The sequence below is a fragment of the Procambarus clarkii genome, chromosome 1 (assembly GCF_040958095.1).
Source record: "Procambarus clarkii isolate CNS0578487 chromosome 1, FALCON_Pclarkii_2.0, whole genome shotgun sequence".
Lineage (NCBI taxonomy): Eukaryota > Metazoa > Arthropoda > Malacostraca > Decapoda > Cambaridae > Procambarus > Procambarus clarkii.
In genome coordinates this window covers 30,958,283-30,977,602 of record NC_091150.1, presented here as the reverse complement: position 1 = coordinate 30,977,602, position 19,320 = coordinate 30,958,283, and the positions used below count along the sequence as shown (strand labels likewise).

Genomic DNA, 19,320 nt, shown 5'->3' with positions numbered 1-19,320 from the left:
ATAAGAGCCCAGTAGGCTCAAGAACCTGTACACCAGTTGATTGAGAGTTGAGAGGCGGGACCAAAGAGCCAAAGCTCAACCCCCGCAAGCACAACTAGGCGAGAACACATACTCAAAAACCCCACAAAGAAAATAAAGGAATTTGCTTATCCGACAACCATTATGACACTAGTGTTAAAGAATGGATAGGCTACTCTGGTAACCCAGAGTTAATGACTCCCTGTGCCTTTGAACTTCAGCTGAATGCCACTGTTAAATTACAAATAAATTAACTCCAGTAACATACACAAACAAGCCATACAAGACATCACGTATCTACAGTTGATAAGAGTGTGTTGTAATTCAAATGTTCACGTAATACGATTTAATACATTTGGTTGTAGAACTGTTTCCACTAATGAGTGTCATGGAAGTATCTCAAACACAATGATAAATCAGCAATGCCTTAGACAGGCCTACTGATGTTAGAGCAACAAATATCTAAACTAATTGACTGGAATATAACACACAATAGAACTGTGAAACTCTTAAATTTCACGTTTGAATATCGTTAATGATTGATACAAGTGCGTGTTGACATCATACTAGTTAAAAAAAGAGAGAACATATACCGTAAAGATATTATCCACTCATACCACATTAACAAATTTGCAGTTAGGAAACACTAAGAGATAAAAACAAAATTATTGTGACATGATAATTCTTCCCATTGCGAAGCACGCATGCGCGATGATGCTATACTTTATTTTTTAAAACAACAAATAGCAAATCGCGCTGTCTGCTGGGCGTTTTGGGCTATCCATATACACAGGTGTTTCTAGTAATTCCACCAGTCTTCTCATATTTGTCATTTCTAAAGGAGCGCTGTCGCACGGGATTAGCCTAAGCCTTAATCCTTAGTACATCCTGCTAAGCGTTACGAAGTGAAGGGCACTACATCACTTTCACAGTTCAATCGCTGCTAAAGTGGCTAATTATGCAATTGCGTTCATTTGCATATGTCCCCAGTGACAGACGGTAGTGGAAATCCGCCGACTTATCACAAATGCCTGAGTGTTGGGGATTATGTATCAATTATACAGATCTGAAATATGAGGAGTTGCATAAATGTATTGTTTCTCTGTCCTGGGACCTCAATTGTTTACGAACTTACATAATAATAAAGGAATTTGCCTAGATGATGGTACAGATGGTATAGGATGAATTATATTGCGTGAAATATTTTCATGAGTAGACAATATAGAGGACTCAGCCTGGTTGACCAGACCACCACCCAGGGGGGGCCTGCTCATAGACCGGGCCGCGGGGACACTCATTCCCGGAACCAACAACAGATAGAAGTTTGCTACTGTGAAATGTCTGTTGTGGCTGGGAAAACGGAAGATACTGTTCTACACTGTTCAATAAAGATAACAACATAACTGTAAGCGGAAAAATTGTAATGTTACTTTAATGTAAAATAAAATGTTAATTTTACCGCGGCACGAGATTTAATAAGGTATTAACTGAAAATAAACATGAGGGAATTATGAAGTTTATTTGATTGCCTTAGTCATAGGTCATAAAATGACTGGCGGCAGTAAATGTATAGTAGTTTGTTAAATGTATAGCAGTTTGTTAAATGTATTGCAGTTTGTTAAATGTATAGCAGTTTGTTAAATGTATAGCAGTTTGGGTTGTTCGGCTTTTATATGAATAGCTTCAAGAATTTCTAATCTTCTTACATCCTGAGATTTTATTATGCAAGTATTTTTATTCAACATTTCTCTACTTAGGGTGATGTCTTGAGCGACAAGCCCATGACATCACCCTACCAAGAGAAATGTTGAATAAAAATAATTGTATAATAGACAAAACACGACATATCAGAAGATTACAAATTCTTGAAGCAATCCACATAAAAATAGAACAACCCAGCATAAATACCCAAATAACGGAACTATTCACTCTACCCACCATGAGATTAAGAACAAGACTGGAACGTGAAGATGCCAACGTTGACAACACTGCTCAAAAGGCCACGCCCACTACACCCAATTAATCTTGGAATGTACTTCCCCCCTTTTTCCGCCTTATTCTTCCCTCCTTTACGGGGTGAGAATAGCTTGAGCTACCTCATCCCTTTGTGTGTATTTTACCTCAATAAACTTATTTCAATTTCAATTCAATTTCAATTCCCTCCTTTTACGCCTTATTCTTCACCGCTATACGCCTTATTCTTCAACAATTTGTATTTGTATGTACCTGACCTACCTAATGGTAGGTCAATCCAATACTTCCAGTACAAATAAAATTGTTTTAATAACATTATCTTGGCGTGCATCTGTTGTGCATCTATATCCGCCATCAATATAACGTTAATTTTTTTGTTTTAACAAAAAAATTAAATCAGTGCAAAAAGAACGAAACTCTACTTTTATTTAAAACTTTGACCCAGATATCACAGTAATAAGGTTATCGTGAATAACCGGACTCAATTCCGGGCTCACTATATACAGCCCGTCCTCTAAACAAAGCAACCCGTTCTCGACTCAGGTCCATTACATCCAGAGGTCGACCCCACAGACGCATTCATAATTTTTTACATGTTGTTCATTCAAAACGGGAAATTTCTCAAATATAAATTAATATTATAATATATTAGCATATTGTGCATATATAGGCATAGGTTAGGTTAGGTTAGGTTAGGAGTTTAGGTTCTATTGGCGATTATTTGTAGTACGTGGGTGAAGCATTTACAGCATTGTTTTTCCAACAAAATTCGTCAGTGAAGCACTTGTTCCGGAAGTGTTCGAACGTCAATAGTTGTGAGTCGTGTGTAAACCGTTTTTCAATCATAAACAAGGGACTTTGGCGGGTGCATGGAATCTCTTTTGGGTCTTTGTTTGGAGGACGGGCTGGGATGTAATGTTCTGAAGAAACGTTCTGTTTTGGATGAACAGCATGTTAAAATTGATGAATGCGTCTTTGGGGTCAACCGCTAGGTAGAATGGACTTGAGGACGGGTTGTGTCTAAACCGTTTTTCATTCATAAACGTGGTTTGGCGGCAGGATTAACTAGCATTTGGCCTTTGTTTGAGGACGGGCGGGCATTTAGAGATGTTTATTTCGAGTAGAGAAAAATTAGCGGAGTACTGTTCGAGAGAAGTTCGAACATAATCCGTTGCGAGTCATGTGTAAAGTATTTCTTATTCCATAAAGAGGAAAAAGGCTGCCGGATAAACGAGCATTTGGTTATGTTTATTAGGACGGGCGAGACGACCTTCACATTGTAAATTTTATGGGGTGTCTTTGGCTCATTTGGGTGTTCAGTTTCTATGACCTGGTTCTGGGACGCGTTTATTTGTGGCCGTATTCTCGCGGACTTGGCCAGTGGCCAGGCTTTCTTGGTGAGCGCTCAGCATTCAGAAATCATTGCAGGAAGTTCAAATATACATCACAAAGTGGCTGATCCGGCTCAGCTTGTGGCGGGTCAAGTTATCTCTTGCAGATTTATATATTGAATCTGGTAATATTTCATATATTTGACGACTTTAAACCAACTACTATTTCCCCCTTGCATATAAGTTAACGTATGTGACTGTCTAGCATCTATAGTGTCCGCGATTTCCTCCCTTTTGGTAGTGTCCGAAGTTCCCCTCACCTGTGGTAGTGAACGTAGTTCCCCTCACCTGTGGTAATGTCCTTAGTTCCCCTCACCTGTGGTAGTGTCCGTAGTTCCCCTCACCTGTGGTAGTGTCCGTAGTTCCCCTCACCTGTGGTAGTATCCGTAGTTCCCCTCACCTGTGGTAGTGTCCGTAGTTCCCCTCACCCGTGGTAGTGCCCGTAGTTCCCCTCACCCGTGGTAGTGTCAGTAGTTCCCCTCACCCGTGGTAGTGTCGTAGTTCCCCTCACCCGTGGTAGTGTCCGTAGTTCCCCTCACCCGTGGTAGTGCCCGTAGTTCCCCTCACCCGTGGTAGTGCCCGTAGTTCCCCTCACCCGTGGTAGTGTCCGTAGTTCCCCTCACCCGTGGTAGTGTCCGTAGTTCCCCTCACCCGTGGTAGTGTCCGTAGTTCCCCTCACCCGTGGTAGTGTCGTAGTTCCCCTCACCCGTGGTAGTGCCCGTAGTTCCCCTCACCCGTGGTAGTCTCCGTAGTTCCCCTCACCCGTGGTAGTATCCGTAGTTCCCCCTCACCCGTGGTAGTGTCCGTGATTCCCTCTGATAAAAATCCCCTATAAATATTGTCAACACCGTGAGCCACTCTGCCGACCAAACCTCGAACATTAAATCCGCCACCCGGGTGATGGCCGCTCGCGCAAATTATGGAAATCAATTCACATTTCCATAATATTAACACAAGGGGGGGCGAGAATTTCAGGTAATTATTAACCGCCAAATTACTCCAGGCCGACGACTCGTGCGGTAGAGGTAAGTGGTAAACATTGTTGTTTTCAGTATTTATAGAGTAGAGTAGAGTGCATGGAGCGCCTGACCTCTGCTCAGCACGCACGCGCACTGACACTGTTTCTTAACCAGGAGAAAGTGCTTCTTCAGTCACTCTCTCCCGCTCCGTCTTGTTTCTTACAGTTTCTTCTTTCTTCACATATATTGTTTATTCATTCACGATGACAATGTTGTACAAAAGAAAACACTGATGAACAGCATGACAAGGGTAGTGTCCGTAGTTCGTAGTCCGTAGAAATAGGGCAGAGTTTGTGCTGCACTTCTGCTCGTTTCATGCCCTGATATTACTGCGTCCAGGCTTGTAAGTTTTATTTGTATTTAAGGCTGTGTCTATAGGCCTAGGCTGTTGTAACGTTGGTTATTGCAACTTCATAAATTACTCAAATATTTCCACTACTGATATACCTGAAAATGTTCGTAAATTTGTGATTACTGATAATTTCAGTATTGATGTACAATTTTAATAAGTCTAAGGTTTATAGGCCTACTTAATTTACAAATGTCAGTCCTATAGAAAGTTATTTAATGCTTCTTACGCTCACTTCTCGTTTCTTATTGTTTGTTCAGGGAAAAATAAAAGTTTTTATTGTTTGCATGAAGTCCTTCGGTTACCTACAAACAAATCAAAATACAGAGCAAAGGTGGGGATTAAGAAGACCCACCTGTCTGTGACGATGCGGGAGCTGGAGAACACCACGCCAACCACAACAGCAGCAGCGATCCGGACCACAATCGCCGCATGTTGAAGCACTAAACAAGTCTCTCACAACTGCACTGTTAATATCCCTGCACTTTCTCCAATACTAATAAAATCTATTGTTACAGTTAGCGTTGATAGACATAGTAGAAGTCTAGACGTCCATGAATATACACCTGTAAGAAGGGGATGTATTTTTGGTGTATTTATTGCACCTCGCTGCTATATCAACAATTTCACTAGGTGAGGACGACGGCATGAACGCGCACTCCTCCCCTCACACCGTCCCAAGGTACACTGACGGCTGCCGCCGCCACACGTCTCTCAAACGTACCGCCGACTTTCCAGGTCAGTCCGAGACGAGTTTCCAGGTATCGTCTCTCGTCCAGCGGATCAAGCGGGACTTCGCCGCTCCGAATCTCGGACTAACCATGTGACGTAATTCTTTTCCGACCAAACAAATCATTGGTGAGAAAGTTCAGGAGCTGAGAAAGAACTGATATAAATTTGGATAAATCAATTCATTTGCGATGTATTGAACGTGGGAACGATATTTGTGTTAGGTTGGTATTGTGCAAGTTTTTATTTAATATTGAAACGGTATATACGATAAAAGCTTAGCTTATTATAATGCACAATTCAAAGTGAAATTGTAATTTGACAGCTGACTGTTGTTTGGCAATGATGAGGAAGCCAAAGGAAAGGGAAACTACAAAACGCTCTCTGCCGCCTGGACCTTCCCACGTGGAGTGTGTACACAATTCGAAGTTTGTATTCTACTACTGCTTAAAATCGTAATCTTTGCCACTCAGTTTTATATTGACTTTGGTTTATATACTATTTTTTCTGCACAGCGGATATTTATATACAGTATACTACAAGATGGACTAGCCAGCGATGTCTGTCTCAGACTCTCTCTCTCTCTGTCTCTCTGTTTCTCTCCCTCTCTCTGTCTCTCTCTCTGTCTCTCTGTCTCTCTCTCTCTGTCTCTCTCTCTCTGTCTCTCTCTCTGTCTCTCTCTCTGTGTCTCTCTCTGTCTCTCTCTCTGTCTCTCTCTCTGTCTCTGTCTCTGTCTCTGTCTCTGTCTCTCTCTCTGTCTCTCTCTCTGTCTCTGTCTCTCTCTCTCTCTCTCTCTCTCTCTCTCTCTCTCTCTCTCTCTCTCTCTCTCTCTCTCTCTCTCTCCTACTGAACGATCTCTGTCTCTCTGAGAGATAGAGAAGACTCACAATACTCACAACTCACCAGGACTCATAACTGCACAATAATCAAATAAATGTTACATTCGACCTTCGCTACTTAACAACTTAAATAATATCCACAAGACAAGTAAGCGTGAGTCAAGACAACAAGTAAGCGTGAGTCAAAACAACAAGTAAGCGTGAGTCAAAACAACAAATAAGCGTGAGTCAAGACAACAAGTAAGCGTGAGTCAAAACAACAAATAAGCGCGAGTCAAAACAACAAATAAGCGCGAGTCAAAACAACAAATAAGCGCGAGTCAAAACAACAAGTAAGCGTGAGTCAAAACAACAAATAAGCGCGAGTCAAAACAACAAGTAAGCGTGAGTCAAAACAACAAGCAATGAAAGTCAAAACAATAGAACATGAAGGAGCTCAGACGAGCTCTCGCCATGAGCTACGTTATCCCTAAATATTTCCGCCTGGCACAAATTGCTCCCATTTTCATGAGTGGTGAAGAAGCCTCGCTGGAGCACAGTGGTGGTTGTGAGGGGCGGCTCTGCCTGGTGATGATTGTTGTTGGCAATTGTGGTAGTCGCGCCAATAGTAGTGGAAGGAAGAAGGAGCCTTTTGAAGATGTATTATTAAATACGAAAGTACTTACGGAAATTCGTGTATCATTCCTTCTTGGTCTGACTGACCCTGTCAGAAAAATAATACTTATTCAAAGTCAAATTGAGTATTGGGAGATTTTTGTGGGGGTCATATTGTCACTTGTCACTCTTTTCTTTGACATCAATAGCGACCCACCCATGTTGGGCACATAACCAGCAGCAATTACTAGGAAAATTGAAGCTATCCCAAGCGTCTGACCTCCAACCTCGAATAGACAGATAGACGTTTCCATTCATAGATATAGATATTGTTTACAAATTCCCCCCAAAATACCATCACGCATGTAAACTAGTTGAAATAAAAGTTGACTGATTAACCTTATTTTTGTTGTTGTCACTTCGTATCTATGCAGCTGTTTAACCTATTCAAGAGTCAAGTCGTCCTCAAAATTACTATAATTTATCAGAATGGAGAGACGCATCTGAGGCCTGAAAAAGCGCCTAGCCTTCACTGCCAGCCGCCTGCCCTGTGAGGCCGCGTTCCCTGCCAGGGGAGGCACTGGTAATTGCTAACTGTGTGTTTGATTATTTCCCCTCCGCGGGCACACGAAACCTGTGCTTAGGGTTATCGAGTTTCCCCCCCACTCCCCAGGATGCAACCCGCAACGGTTGCCTAACTCCAGGATATCTATTTAACTCCTAGGTGAATAGGAGCAACACATGAAAGGAACTGAACCCGGGTCCCTTGAGAGTGAGCAGAGGACGTAGACTACTGTGCTACAGGTAGGATAAGGTAATTATGAAGAGACTGTGCTAAGACAATATGACTGTGTAGCAACACATGTGAGAAATATGAGGATATGTGGAGTAAAGAAAAAGTGTCCAATCAATTTAACCATTTGGGATCGAACGCTGACCTGCAAGAAGCATGATCGCGTCGCCGCTCTACCGACCAGTTCAGATGGGTGGATGCGCAGCTGGTCGACCACCACACACTGGCGATCCCCATCATACTAGAGCTGGGTTAGATTTTCCTTAGTCGCCAGCGTTAGGCTACTCAACAACACGTTTTTTCGCATTTTGACGTATAAATCCCCTAAGGCCAAAATCTGATGTGCTAAAAATCATAGCGGCTCTCAAAATTGACGTAATGTCCCGTTTTCTATTCTTGGGGACTCGGTTAGGTTAGGTTCGAGCAATTTAATACATCAGTTTAGTGACGTTGTGAAGCTGGAGAGGCCGGGGTGAATAGTGATAATTTTTAGATAAACGAAAATATATTTTGCAAGGTTCAGAAGCATTTAAAAATAAAATATATTACAGTTAAAACAATATTAACTAGCTCGACGTTGATTTGCCTTCAGCTAATTATCACACTTTCTTAACTCCTATAATATGTGCAGTGGATAATATCCTCGGTATATACATAGTGGATAATCTTCTAAACAAATATACAGAGAGGAAAGTGCTCTAGATTCCTGATTTTCAAGATTTCTCTGCAAACTCACAAGTCTTGGCTCAACTTTCAATTTTTGTGATTTACAATTGTTGGCTTGAGAGGTGCGAGGAGGTAAAGTTTGGAAGGTAGTTAAGAAGTTGGATAGATTGATTATAGTTAGGAGAGCGTTGTTGAACACCCCTGGTATGTGATGCCAGGAACTGAGGTTGTGGACATTGTTTCAATAAAAGCTCTACATCGGCTCAGTCAGACGGGAACTTCTCCCTTTCTTCCCACTGAACAAGGATGACGCCGACGAAGTCTGATGTGAGACTTGCTTGAATGAACACAAAGCTGCAACCCTCAACTGTAACTACAGGAAGCCATCACGACCGCAGTTGGTGGATACTTCGGTGGGACCGCCTCGCATTAGGGAACTTCGACTGAGCACTTAGAGTCTCCAGGGACTAAAAGCCTTGTGCATTTTACGATAAACTCAACCATTTGAGAGTTTAAGGAGTTGGGTGTCGTGGGTTTTGTTCAGAGTCGGCCTGAGGAGGAACATGGAGAGAACTGCAGGGTCGGCATCATATCAATGAACGTTAGTGAGTATAATTATTTCAGGTGCATAAAACTATTGCATTTCACAAGTAATTTTCAGATTCTGGGCTGATCCGTGATGGCTGTTTTGTTGTTTAAGATTCAGCTACTGGGAACAAAAGTTCCAAGTAGTACGGGCTATGGTGAGCCCGTAGATGGCGTAGTGGTAGTCTGCTCGCCCCGCACCTCAATAAATCCCTGAACTATATGTAAGACAAATCTCTCACCCTGTCCATGGAGGACAGAAGAAAATGTATATATTCTGGTTAGCATTGTAAATGTGTGGCCACGTCTGTGGTAGAAAATAATAATAATAATAATAATAATAATAATAATAATAATAAACTCACCAGCGATTTCATCCGGGTTACGAACCCTAGCTAGGGAAGATTGACTGGGCCCCAGTCCTTAACTCTTCATCCCTGTTCGTTCAATAATAATTGGGTATCTAGATGTTAACAAACTGAAATACCACCCGTATTCCAGAGAAAGCAAGTAGATCAAGGCAATTTTCCCCAAGAGCCCTGGGGAAAAGAAAAAAAAAGATGATGTCTCCGATAACATTATTTTGTTCACACGCTCGAAACGCAGATACACTGTTGATCCCATGTTGATTAAACGTACATTAAAACTTTCGTATACGATTAAGTTACTCTATCCCTCCTATTGTACCACCAACTGTGTAACTATTTCATTGAATCAGGTGTACTGGACGACATCCTAACAATTTATCCAATATTTGCTTGTCCATTTTAAAGAATGAAGAACAATTTTATTTATATTGAATGCCTCAGATTAAGCAAAATTTTAATTAAATGTTGTCAATAAAGATGCTAATAATAATAATCATGCTCCTGCCCATTGGGAGCGCCACGTGTCGTCAATGTTAACCGAATGTTCTCTGGATAGCGAAATCAGGTTAAGAACGAGTCTAATACATCAGTACAATTCCTCGCACATCGCTTCACATGTGTTGTGTAACAATATATATTATATATTCTCTAATCATTGGGTTGTTTCCATTCTGGTATTTCTAACACACAGCGTTGAATTATAAAGGGTTGTTATTATTTTTATCTTTATAACGATAAATTATATCTTATGTATATTATGAATATTCTTGGGATTGGGATTGGGTGGTTATAAATAGGAGCTGACTCGTATGGGCCAAAAGGCCTTCTTCAGTTACCTTTATTCTTATGTTCTTATATATAAACATTAACTAATCAGCATATATACAGATAACATTCAAAACACTTCTTCATATGAAGAAAAAAACATTCAAATTCACTGTGTATACTCTAATCTAAATACCTATAGTGATGCCCAACACTTTCACTCACAACACTTTCAACACTAATGAAAAATAATTTTGCTTATTCTTGATTGACACCAAACTAATAATTTTCCACCAGTCTTCACTCTGGCGTATATCCCCAAATTATTATCATTAATTCACTATCTAAACGAGTGTAAAGATATGATAAAATCTTTATCACAAATTCATTGAATCCTTACATTATTATACACAAGAAAAAAAATCCAATTTGTGTTGCAAAGACGAAGGAGTATTGCCACTTATTGGACAATAAAATATTAGCATACTAGTACAGCCAGTTCAACATTCCTCAGAGTGTATAAGACTGGTGATACACTGAATGTATGATGTGATGCCTCACATCATACTCAGGACGGGTGGCCAATGGATATTAAAACTTACCTAACCTTATCCAACTTCACCTAGCCTAGTCCAACCGAATCTAACACAGTCTATCCTATGCAAATACATCCTAATTAAACATTGTTGTTGTTGTTTTAGATTCAGCTACTCGGAACAAAACGTTCCAAAACGAGCTTCGCTGAACCGTCTTGTGAACGATTTGCTTGTTCCCGCCGTAATGTAGCCTCTCTCCTGCATATTGAAGGCATTTGCACAGAATAACTCACAATAACGTGACTTAAATAGCCTAGTCCACACATATGAAGGAATTTACCTCGAGCGCCAGCTGTGGGGTTCCTTGAGCCCCGCGATTCTATGAATTCTTCTTTGATTATGACTTGCTAGATGCTTCCTTCACTTACTCTGTGTTGTGGAGCTCCTTACCATCTTGGAGTTCCTCGCGGTGATGACATCAACTCCACAATACAACTGGTGAAGCTCGCATTTCCTCACATGATGTCTCATTTCTCTTCACCCTTCAGTCTCCCGAAATGTAGTCGGATTGGACATAACATTGTTCACTTGAGACTCATTAAGCACACTGTCGCACCTGAGGTGTGGTCTGGACTTTCTGACGTTAGGCTCCTCAACAACAAACAGAGGGGTTATAATACATTTATATAAATATGCAACAAAAAAAGAACTATCTAGAATCAGGTGATGTCCCGCGAGAGCCTAGTCAAATAGCCCATTGCCCATTACAGGTAATGCCCACATTTCATGCAAGTCTCTTGCCTGCTCATCTCATGACTATGTGCCGTAATGTATTGTTACGTTTATCACACGTTTGAGGTAATTAAACATGTAACTAATACAGCACACGCGTAAATCGTTTAGTTGAATCACTATTGGAGCTCACCTCCTGACTGCATTGTGTAATCCTTTCCACTTCCGTAAGAGGATGGGTATGGGGCCCACTACCATTCATAGAATTGGCATGGGTTCATTACTACTCTCAGGATGGGTACGAAATCTACATTACCTGTAAGTCGAGAATGGGTATGGAGACCACTTTCACAGGATGAGCACTATTCACTATTACTCTCAGGATGGGTACGAAATCTACATTACCTGTAAGTCGAGAATGGGTATGGAAACCACTTTCACAGGATGAGCACTATTCACTATTACTCTCAGGATGGGTATGGAATCCATTACCGAATGTAGGATGGGTATGGTAACCACTACCTTTCACAGGATTGGTATGGGGAGCATAATAAATCAACTAAACTGACTTCCAACGAATGCCAGGAGACGGCGTTGTTACTCCTAGCCAGAATTACACATATACCTGCCCCGGAAGTGATTATTCAGCATAAAAGCTTTCCCTTGGGCGAAACAAAAGAAAAACCGCTTATTAAAGAAAGGCTAAAAGGCTACGAGCCTGACAACATTATGTTGAAAAAAGCGACATTAATCGGAGTGAGCGGATGTGCAGGTCGCCGGCGGGAGGGCAGGGTTCACCGGCCAGGAGCTCCCCCTGTGTAAATCAGTGGTGAAGAAGGCAGAGAGGTGCGTTGAGGGTGGCAGGCAGGGAACGATGAAAGGACCAGGGAGGAAAGGAGAAGAGTTGAGTGTAGCAAGAAAGTTGAGGGAGGGAGGGAAGAGTTGACTCTGCCATTCACTCCTACATCACCCCCTGGCACTCCCCTATCACTGTATACCGAGTCATATTCCCTGCACCAGGCGCTGATACATGCGCTACGATATTCCATTTTTCTGGTGGATTTTAGGTGAAACTATTTTTTGAGTATTGGATCACAGAACAGTCTAATTTGTACCAAACATTATACAATAAACGAATAAGGCTTTCAAAGCGTTCATTAATGTTACTGAAGTAATATATTTCAATATATATATATATTATAAAAATAACATTACCAATAATAATCATTTATTTCAAACAAGATAAATTTTAACAATATTAATTGGCTACTAAATTTTCGTAACAGTAGTTATTTATTTCAATAGTCGAACCAAATAAAATTATTTGGGGTAATAATAATAATAGGCTGTTAAAATTGTTTAAATAATAATATTAGTTGCAGGAAATTGTGGGCGTGTCGGTGGAGTATGGCCAGAGGTGACACATCAAAGCAACATCCAAAGACCAATGGGATGAATTACCAGAATATATAAAATCATTTGCGCCCGTTCATCAGCCAGTCGGCAACAAACTGATGAGCGTTCTTTTATCTCTCTGACTCACTTGACTATATATAAAAAATCGAAGCTTCATATTTTCAATTTGACAGCCATACTTTTATTGTTGATGTTGTACATTTTCACATGCCACAGATAGTAATTTATTGATATTTAGAGGAATAAAAGTCTGGCGATTACAGATGTACTATTTCAAACAACTAATTCAGAGGGAAAGCCATACCAGATTTAGCTTAAGCCAAAAGTCTCAACGGTTTATAAATGATTTAAGCTGTTAATTGGTAACTGAACAGTCCATCCACTTGAACTGATCGTTACAGCACCGGCCTCGCTTCTTGCTCGTCCGAGCTCAATCCCCAATGATTCAAGCTGCTGGGCACCCTTCCTTCATCCCCCCCCCCTCACATCCCAGCTCTCAGTCATTATATCCTTTCCAAGTGCTAAACAGTCAAACGTATACTAGTTTAATTTTCTCCTTGGTACTATCATGTAACTGCCTTAAAAAAGCAATTCCACACCGTGAACAACGATGAACGATGAAATATCCTGCAACCGCGACAATGGAGTATCAAACGTTATAATTATACTACTACTACTACTACTAATAATAATAATAATAATAATAATTCCTTGTGTCGGGGAACAAGCAGCCAGAGTGTTATGTGTTGTGCTGGTTCAAGTTCAAGTTCAAGTATGTTTATTGAGATAAGAAAGAAATACATCTCAAAGGGATAGAGTAGCTTAGGCTATTTCTACCCACCTTTGTGTTGGTGTCGCGTGGCTAAACAACTCATAAGCTGCACCAGATAAGGACATTATAGATAAAGGAAAACTTCCGTATGAGGAGATGATTAAAAAATGAACATTTATATTGGAATCCGTTGTGATGATCGGCTTATCCAAGACATTCCAGAGGATATTGTCGGGGTTCAGAAGCCTATACCAGTGATCTCGGAGACTCTTAAACTGGAACCACGAGTGCTGACGGATGAGCGTTGTAACAAAGGATTGAGTGACAAATTCCATTCTCCTGGGCTCTAGGAGACTCGAACCGTGGACCCCGCGTGTGTGAGGCCAAATCTCTATCGACCGAGGTATTGAGTAGTCTTAATATTTAGTAGTTTCCATGGAAGTTTGGATGGCAATTTATTGAGTGACAAGTGTTGGTATACCTGGGATTTGATTTTCTTCGACGTATAATTCTCGCTTATTGTCCCTTCACTTTCTAGTGTGTGGTCTGGTCAACATACTTCAGCCACGTTATTGTGACTCATCGTCTGCACATGAATAACTAGACATCCTCACACGTGTTAGGCTGCCTATAACATACATTGCCTTAGACAACATTTGTGTTTTGTTAAAACATACGGCAAGAACGACACATACATTTTAACAATGTGTCCCATAAGACACACTCGGTTAGAAACCGTATATTTGTGTTAGATGAAACACTAATCCTACTTCCGGTAGACTGAATACCTGGAATATCGGGTTAGCGCCCCCAACGCTAGGGACTAGGGACTCACGAAGCCTATTGTGCCTCACTGGCGACTTTTTTAACCTCACTGACGCTTTTTAACAAGTCCTAAGTGTGTACTGTTTGGGTAATGCTGCAGTGGTCTTTAATTTACATTTACTTATTATAGACACAATAAAAAAAATCAATTGAACGGCTGACATAGTTATTGTTTGTAATCGGGCTTTCAAAACTGGTATGATACTGTTCAAACGATGAATTGGCTATGGACTCGTGCAGCTGTACTTCGGCGACAGTCGTCAACCCAACGCCGTGATTATGGTGAGGTGAAGCCAACGTGGTGCTTATGGTCAGGTGAAGCCAACGTGGTGCTGATTGTGAATTGAAGCCAACGTGGTTCTTATGGTCAGATGAAGCCAATGTAGGACTTATGGTGAGGTGGTGAAGTAAACGTGTTGCTTAAATGGTGAGGTGGTGAAGGATAGGTGACAGCCCCGCTACTGTGCCAGGTAAGTCCACTACGGGCTCACCATAACCCGTGCTACTTTGGAACTTGTTCTAAGTAGCTGAATCTAAAACAACAAGGATAGGCCAACTCACTCCAGTATGGCGAGGTCCATGAGCAGCGTTGTTGATTGTGGCGTTTGTCTCTGTGATCACAGCATTCCTCTCAATTGTCTCTCACCCTCACTACACCAGCACCATTATACACCTCGCTACACCAGCTACCATTATACACCTCACTACACCAGCTACCATTATACACCTCACTACACCAGCTACCATTATACACCTCACTACACCAGCTACCATTATACACCTCACTACACCAGCTACCATTATACACCTCACTACACCAGCTACCATTATACACCTCACTACACCAGCACCATTATACACCTCACTACACCAGCTACCATTATACACCTCACTACACCAGCTACCATTATACACCTCACTACACCAGCTACCATTATACACCTCACTACACCAGCTACCATTATACACCTCGCTACACCAGCTACCACTATACACCTCGCTACACCAGCTACCATTATACACCTCACTACACCAGCTACCATTATACAACTCACTACACCAGCTACCATTATACACCTCACTACACCAGCTACCATTATACACCTCACTACACCAGCTACCACTGTACACCTCACTACACCAGCTACCATTATACACCTCACTACACCAGCTACCACTATACACCTCACTACACCAGCTACCACTATACACCTCACTACACCAGCTACCACTATACACCTCACTACACCAGCTACCATTATACACCTCACTTCACTAGTAAGTGAAGCACGAACACAATCACCAACAGTTCTGTAAACAATGGGTGCCGCTGCCCAATTAAACTTTCCATTTTTCACCGGTGATGAAGCGCCCCTACACCCCATAACACCAACACACACTGGTCGCCGAAGCAATAAAACACTAATGGACATCAAAATGGCTTGCGAGTATGGGGGCAGCCCGTCCTCCAAACAAAGGCCCAAAAGTGATTCCATGCACCCGCCAAACCCACTGTTTACGAATTAAAAACGGTTTACACGACTCACAACTGATTTCGTTCGAACACTTCCGGAACAAGTGCTTCACTGACGACTTTTGTTCGAACCACAACGCTGTAAACCAGCCCGTCCTCCAAACAAAGATCGAAAAGTGATTCCATGCACCCGCCAAACCCTTTGTTTATGAATGAAAAACGGTTTACACACGACTCACAACTGCTGACGTTCGAACACTTCCGGAACAAGTGCTTCACTGACGACTTTTGTTCGAATCACAACGCTATAAATGCTTCACCCACGTACTACAAATACAAATAATCGCCAACAGAACCTAAACACCTAACGTAACCTAACCTATGCCTAAATATATGCACAATATGCTAATATATTATAATATTAAATTACATTTCATAAAATTCCTTCTTTTGAATGAACAACATGTAAAAATTTATGAATACGTCTGTGGGGTCGACCGCTGGATGTAATGGACTTTTAATGGACGTCCTCGACGTAATGGTCGAGGACGGGTTGGTTTAAGTCGTGTCTAAACTGTTTTTCATTCATAAAGAAGGGGTTTGGCGGGTGTTGTTTTGTTTTGTTTTGAAATTTTAATTTTCTGAGTATTTGCCAGACGGAAGTTAGTAGTATCAAAATTGTTGTGGGGTTCAGTTTTCTCTTGAATTGTGGCGACCCCAATCCGACACACTAGGCTTGACCCAACGTCTTTCCTCGAAGCTGGAACAGACATTTAAATTTATCAATATAATGTTGATAAGAGTGTCTGTGCCTGCCTGTGTCTGTGTGTATTTAAAAAATAATAATAATAACTCCGTTTGTTAAAATGTCATAAATTGTAGAAGAAACTGTCCCTATGGATGTTAACATTATATAAAAGCTAGAAAATATATAACAGCAAGTGGCGGTGTTCGCTTCTATAGATTAATAAAAACTTTACATTGTGTGTATTTTGTAGCCATGGCAACATAACATCCAACAACAATAATTTGACAAGAGGTTTAATGGCTCAGCCTGGAAACTCTTTTTTTAATTAAAACCGCTGGAACAAAGCCACAACAATTTCCTCGCTAATCTGGCAGAAGGTCAGGCCAGGTCTGCCCAAACTGCTCTCCATGTTTCACACTTAATTCAACACATTGTTTAACATGTGGGATGCATGCTATCAGTTTGTTGCGAGTCATAAATACTCATACTCCGCCCAAGTAAAACAGAAACAAGCAACACTTAGTGGGCCAGCCAGAAGCTTAGGGCCCGCGCAGGAATATCCCTGCAAACAAAAAAAAAGTTTGTAATTATTGGTATAGGGTTCAGCTCATAGTTTCCCCATAGATGGGGGGGACACGAAACCTGTTGGGTCTTTTGACGTCCCATACAGGCCAGCTTCTGATCTTTCCCAGGATGAAACCTCAACACTTGGCTAACTTCCGGGTTCTTATTTACTGCTAGGTGAAAAGAGACATCAGGAAAAAAGGAAACGTTGCCTTAACGCTTCTGTCCTGCGGAAATTCCATCACCATTTTTTGTGTTATGTGTTTCGATTTTAAAAATTTATTAGTTGAGAAGTATATTAATTGGTCACAACAATGAGTAAGACGAATACCCTTCAAAAGCCATAGATTCTTACGAGGCCTTCAAATGAGGTCCTCGTAAGAATGTACGAAGTCCTCGTAAAAATGTACGAGGTCCTCGTAAGAATGTACGAGGTCCTCATTCCCAAAGAACTGGAAAAGGCAGCTGGCTGCCCTTGAGTCTCTTCATGCTCCGATGTGCCTGGGACCCAATGTTTCCCGGATTCGAAAGAGACAAAGTTGTCTCTGTGGTCTGCTTCTCTGTACTTGTTGAACTTGTTTTCCTGAGTGGCAGTAGCGAAGGAACTGTAGTTGTCATCATGGGTATGTGCTTAAATTTACCTGAATTTACTTGATTGGGTCACGGTCTCTCTACTGGCTTAATTAGACGGGGACAGGAAGCCGGCGGCTACGCAAGTATTGTCCCACGCCAGCAGCTTGTCACTGGTCCAGCGGCGTAGCGTGATCCTTGCTGGTGGCTCAGAATACACAGCATTGGACATCCCTCCGCCCAACTTGATTGATTGCACCAGTTGAGAGGCGGGACCAAAGAGCCGAAGCTCAACCCCCGCATGCACAACTAGGTGAGGTAGACCCGAGGCACATATTCTCTCCACTAGTATACTGGGATCACCAGATCGCCACCAGAGGCACCACGCTTCCCGCCACACTTTCCCTCACCGTTTCCTCCTATTAAAAATTTCTCTTCTTCGCTTGCTCTTGATGTAATTTTATAGACTCGAGAAATGTATTTTCTCAAATGCTATAAGGCAGATTATCATTACTGATAGTGTCTTCCTGCCATTACTGGGGGGGGGGGGGGGGTGGGGAGGGAGGTGGGTGGCCGGGGCGTGCAGGTGGGTGTCCGTGGGCGTGCAGGTGGGTGACCGTGGGCGTGCAGGTGGGTGACCGTGGGCGTGCAGGTGGGTGGGCGTGCAAGTGGGTGACAGGTAAATTTGTGAAGTGAGCCATTTATTAAATTATGTTTTAAAATTTAAAATCAAATTTATTGAAATATTAATTATTATTCCACATAGTTTTCCCCATAAGTGATTTTAAGGAAATTAAATGACCATTGGAAGCAAAGATCCATCTCCACATTCTAAGAATGAGCACTACGGTAGTGACCTTCCATGCTACGGAGACAACCCCAGAGATAAATTAATTATAAGGGAAAGCAGTAAGCCAGTACGGCTGTATAGTATACAGAAGGAATATAAGAACAAGGTTCGATGATAGGACGGTGGGAACAGTAATCAACCAATTGGACCATCGGGAATCGAGCGTCGAACTGCAAAAAAAAACCGAGGCTGTCACTATACCGACCAGTCCAAGTGGTTAAATAATTGATGTAACAGAATTGTTAAAAACATGGAGAACGCTTTTTCCACTATTTTTCAAGTTAGCAAATATCTTTTGAGAGCAAAAGTAATTATTAAGTGCTGTTATTTTTTTTGTACAAATCTCGGCTTATATAATTAATCGTTTATTAATCTCTTCTCAGCTCTCACTAAAACTGGAGTCTATTTTGGGTATAGCATTAAACTTGAGAAGTATTCTGAAGTAGTTATTAGGCTACGAGAACAACCTAACACCTACGTAATTTCCACGTCAAATTTCGCCGTTAATATTTACTGTGACATCCCTATGACGTCACATCACTTACTGTGACATCCTTATGACATCACAGCACCTACTGTGACAACCCTATGACGTCACATCACTTACTGTGACATCACTTGATAGTCGATAGACTATCAAGTGATCCTTTACTTCACTGCGGTATGAAATTCAATTTACTTTGCCAGACGAGACGTTTGAATACGGTTTCATAGGACCAGTCACCAGTACGGGTCTCACCAGG

General features: G+C 41.6%; 1 protein-coding gene across 1 annotated transcript in view; it reads right to left on the bottom strand.

The window, feature by feature from the left end:
• The window catches only part of LOC123763058 (uncharacterized), a 307,648-nt gene extending 302,216 nt beyond the window's left edge, over positions 1 to 5,432 (bottom strand). The window contains exon 1 of the mRNA XM_045750117.2: positions 5,107 to 5,432. Coding sequence (XP_045606073.2) covers positions 5,107 to 5,185 — 79 coding nt within the window. The 5' untranslated portion in view covers positions 5,186 to 5,432. The remainder of the gene's footprint in view (positions 1 to 5,106) is intronic.
• Between the last annotated feature and the right edge of the window lie 13,888 nt (positions 5,433 to 19,320).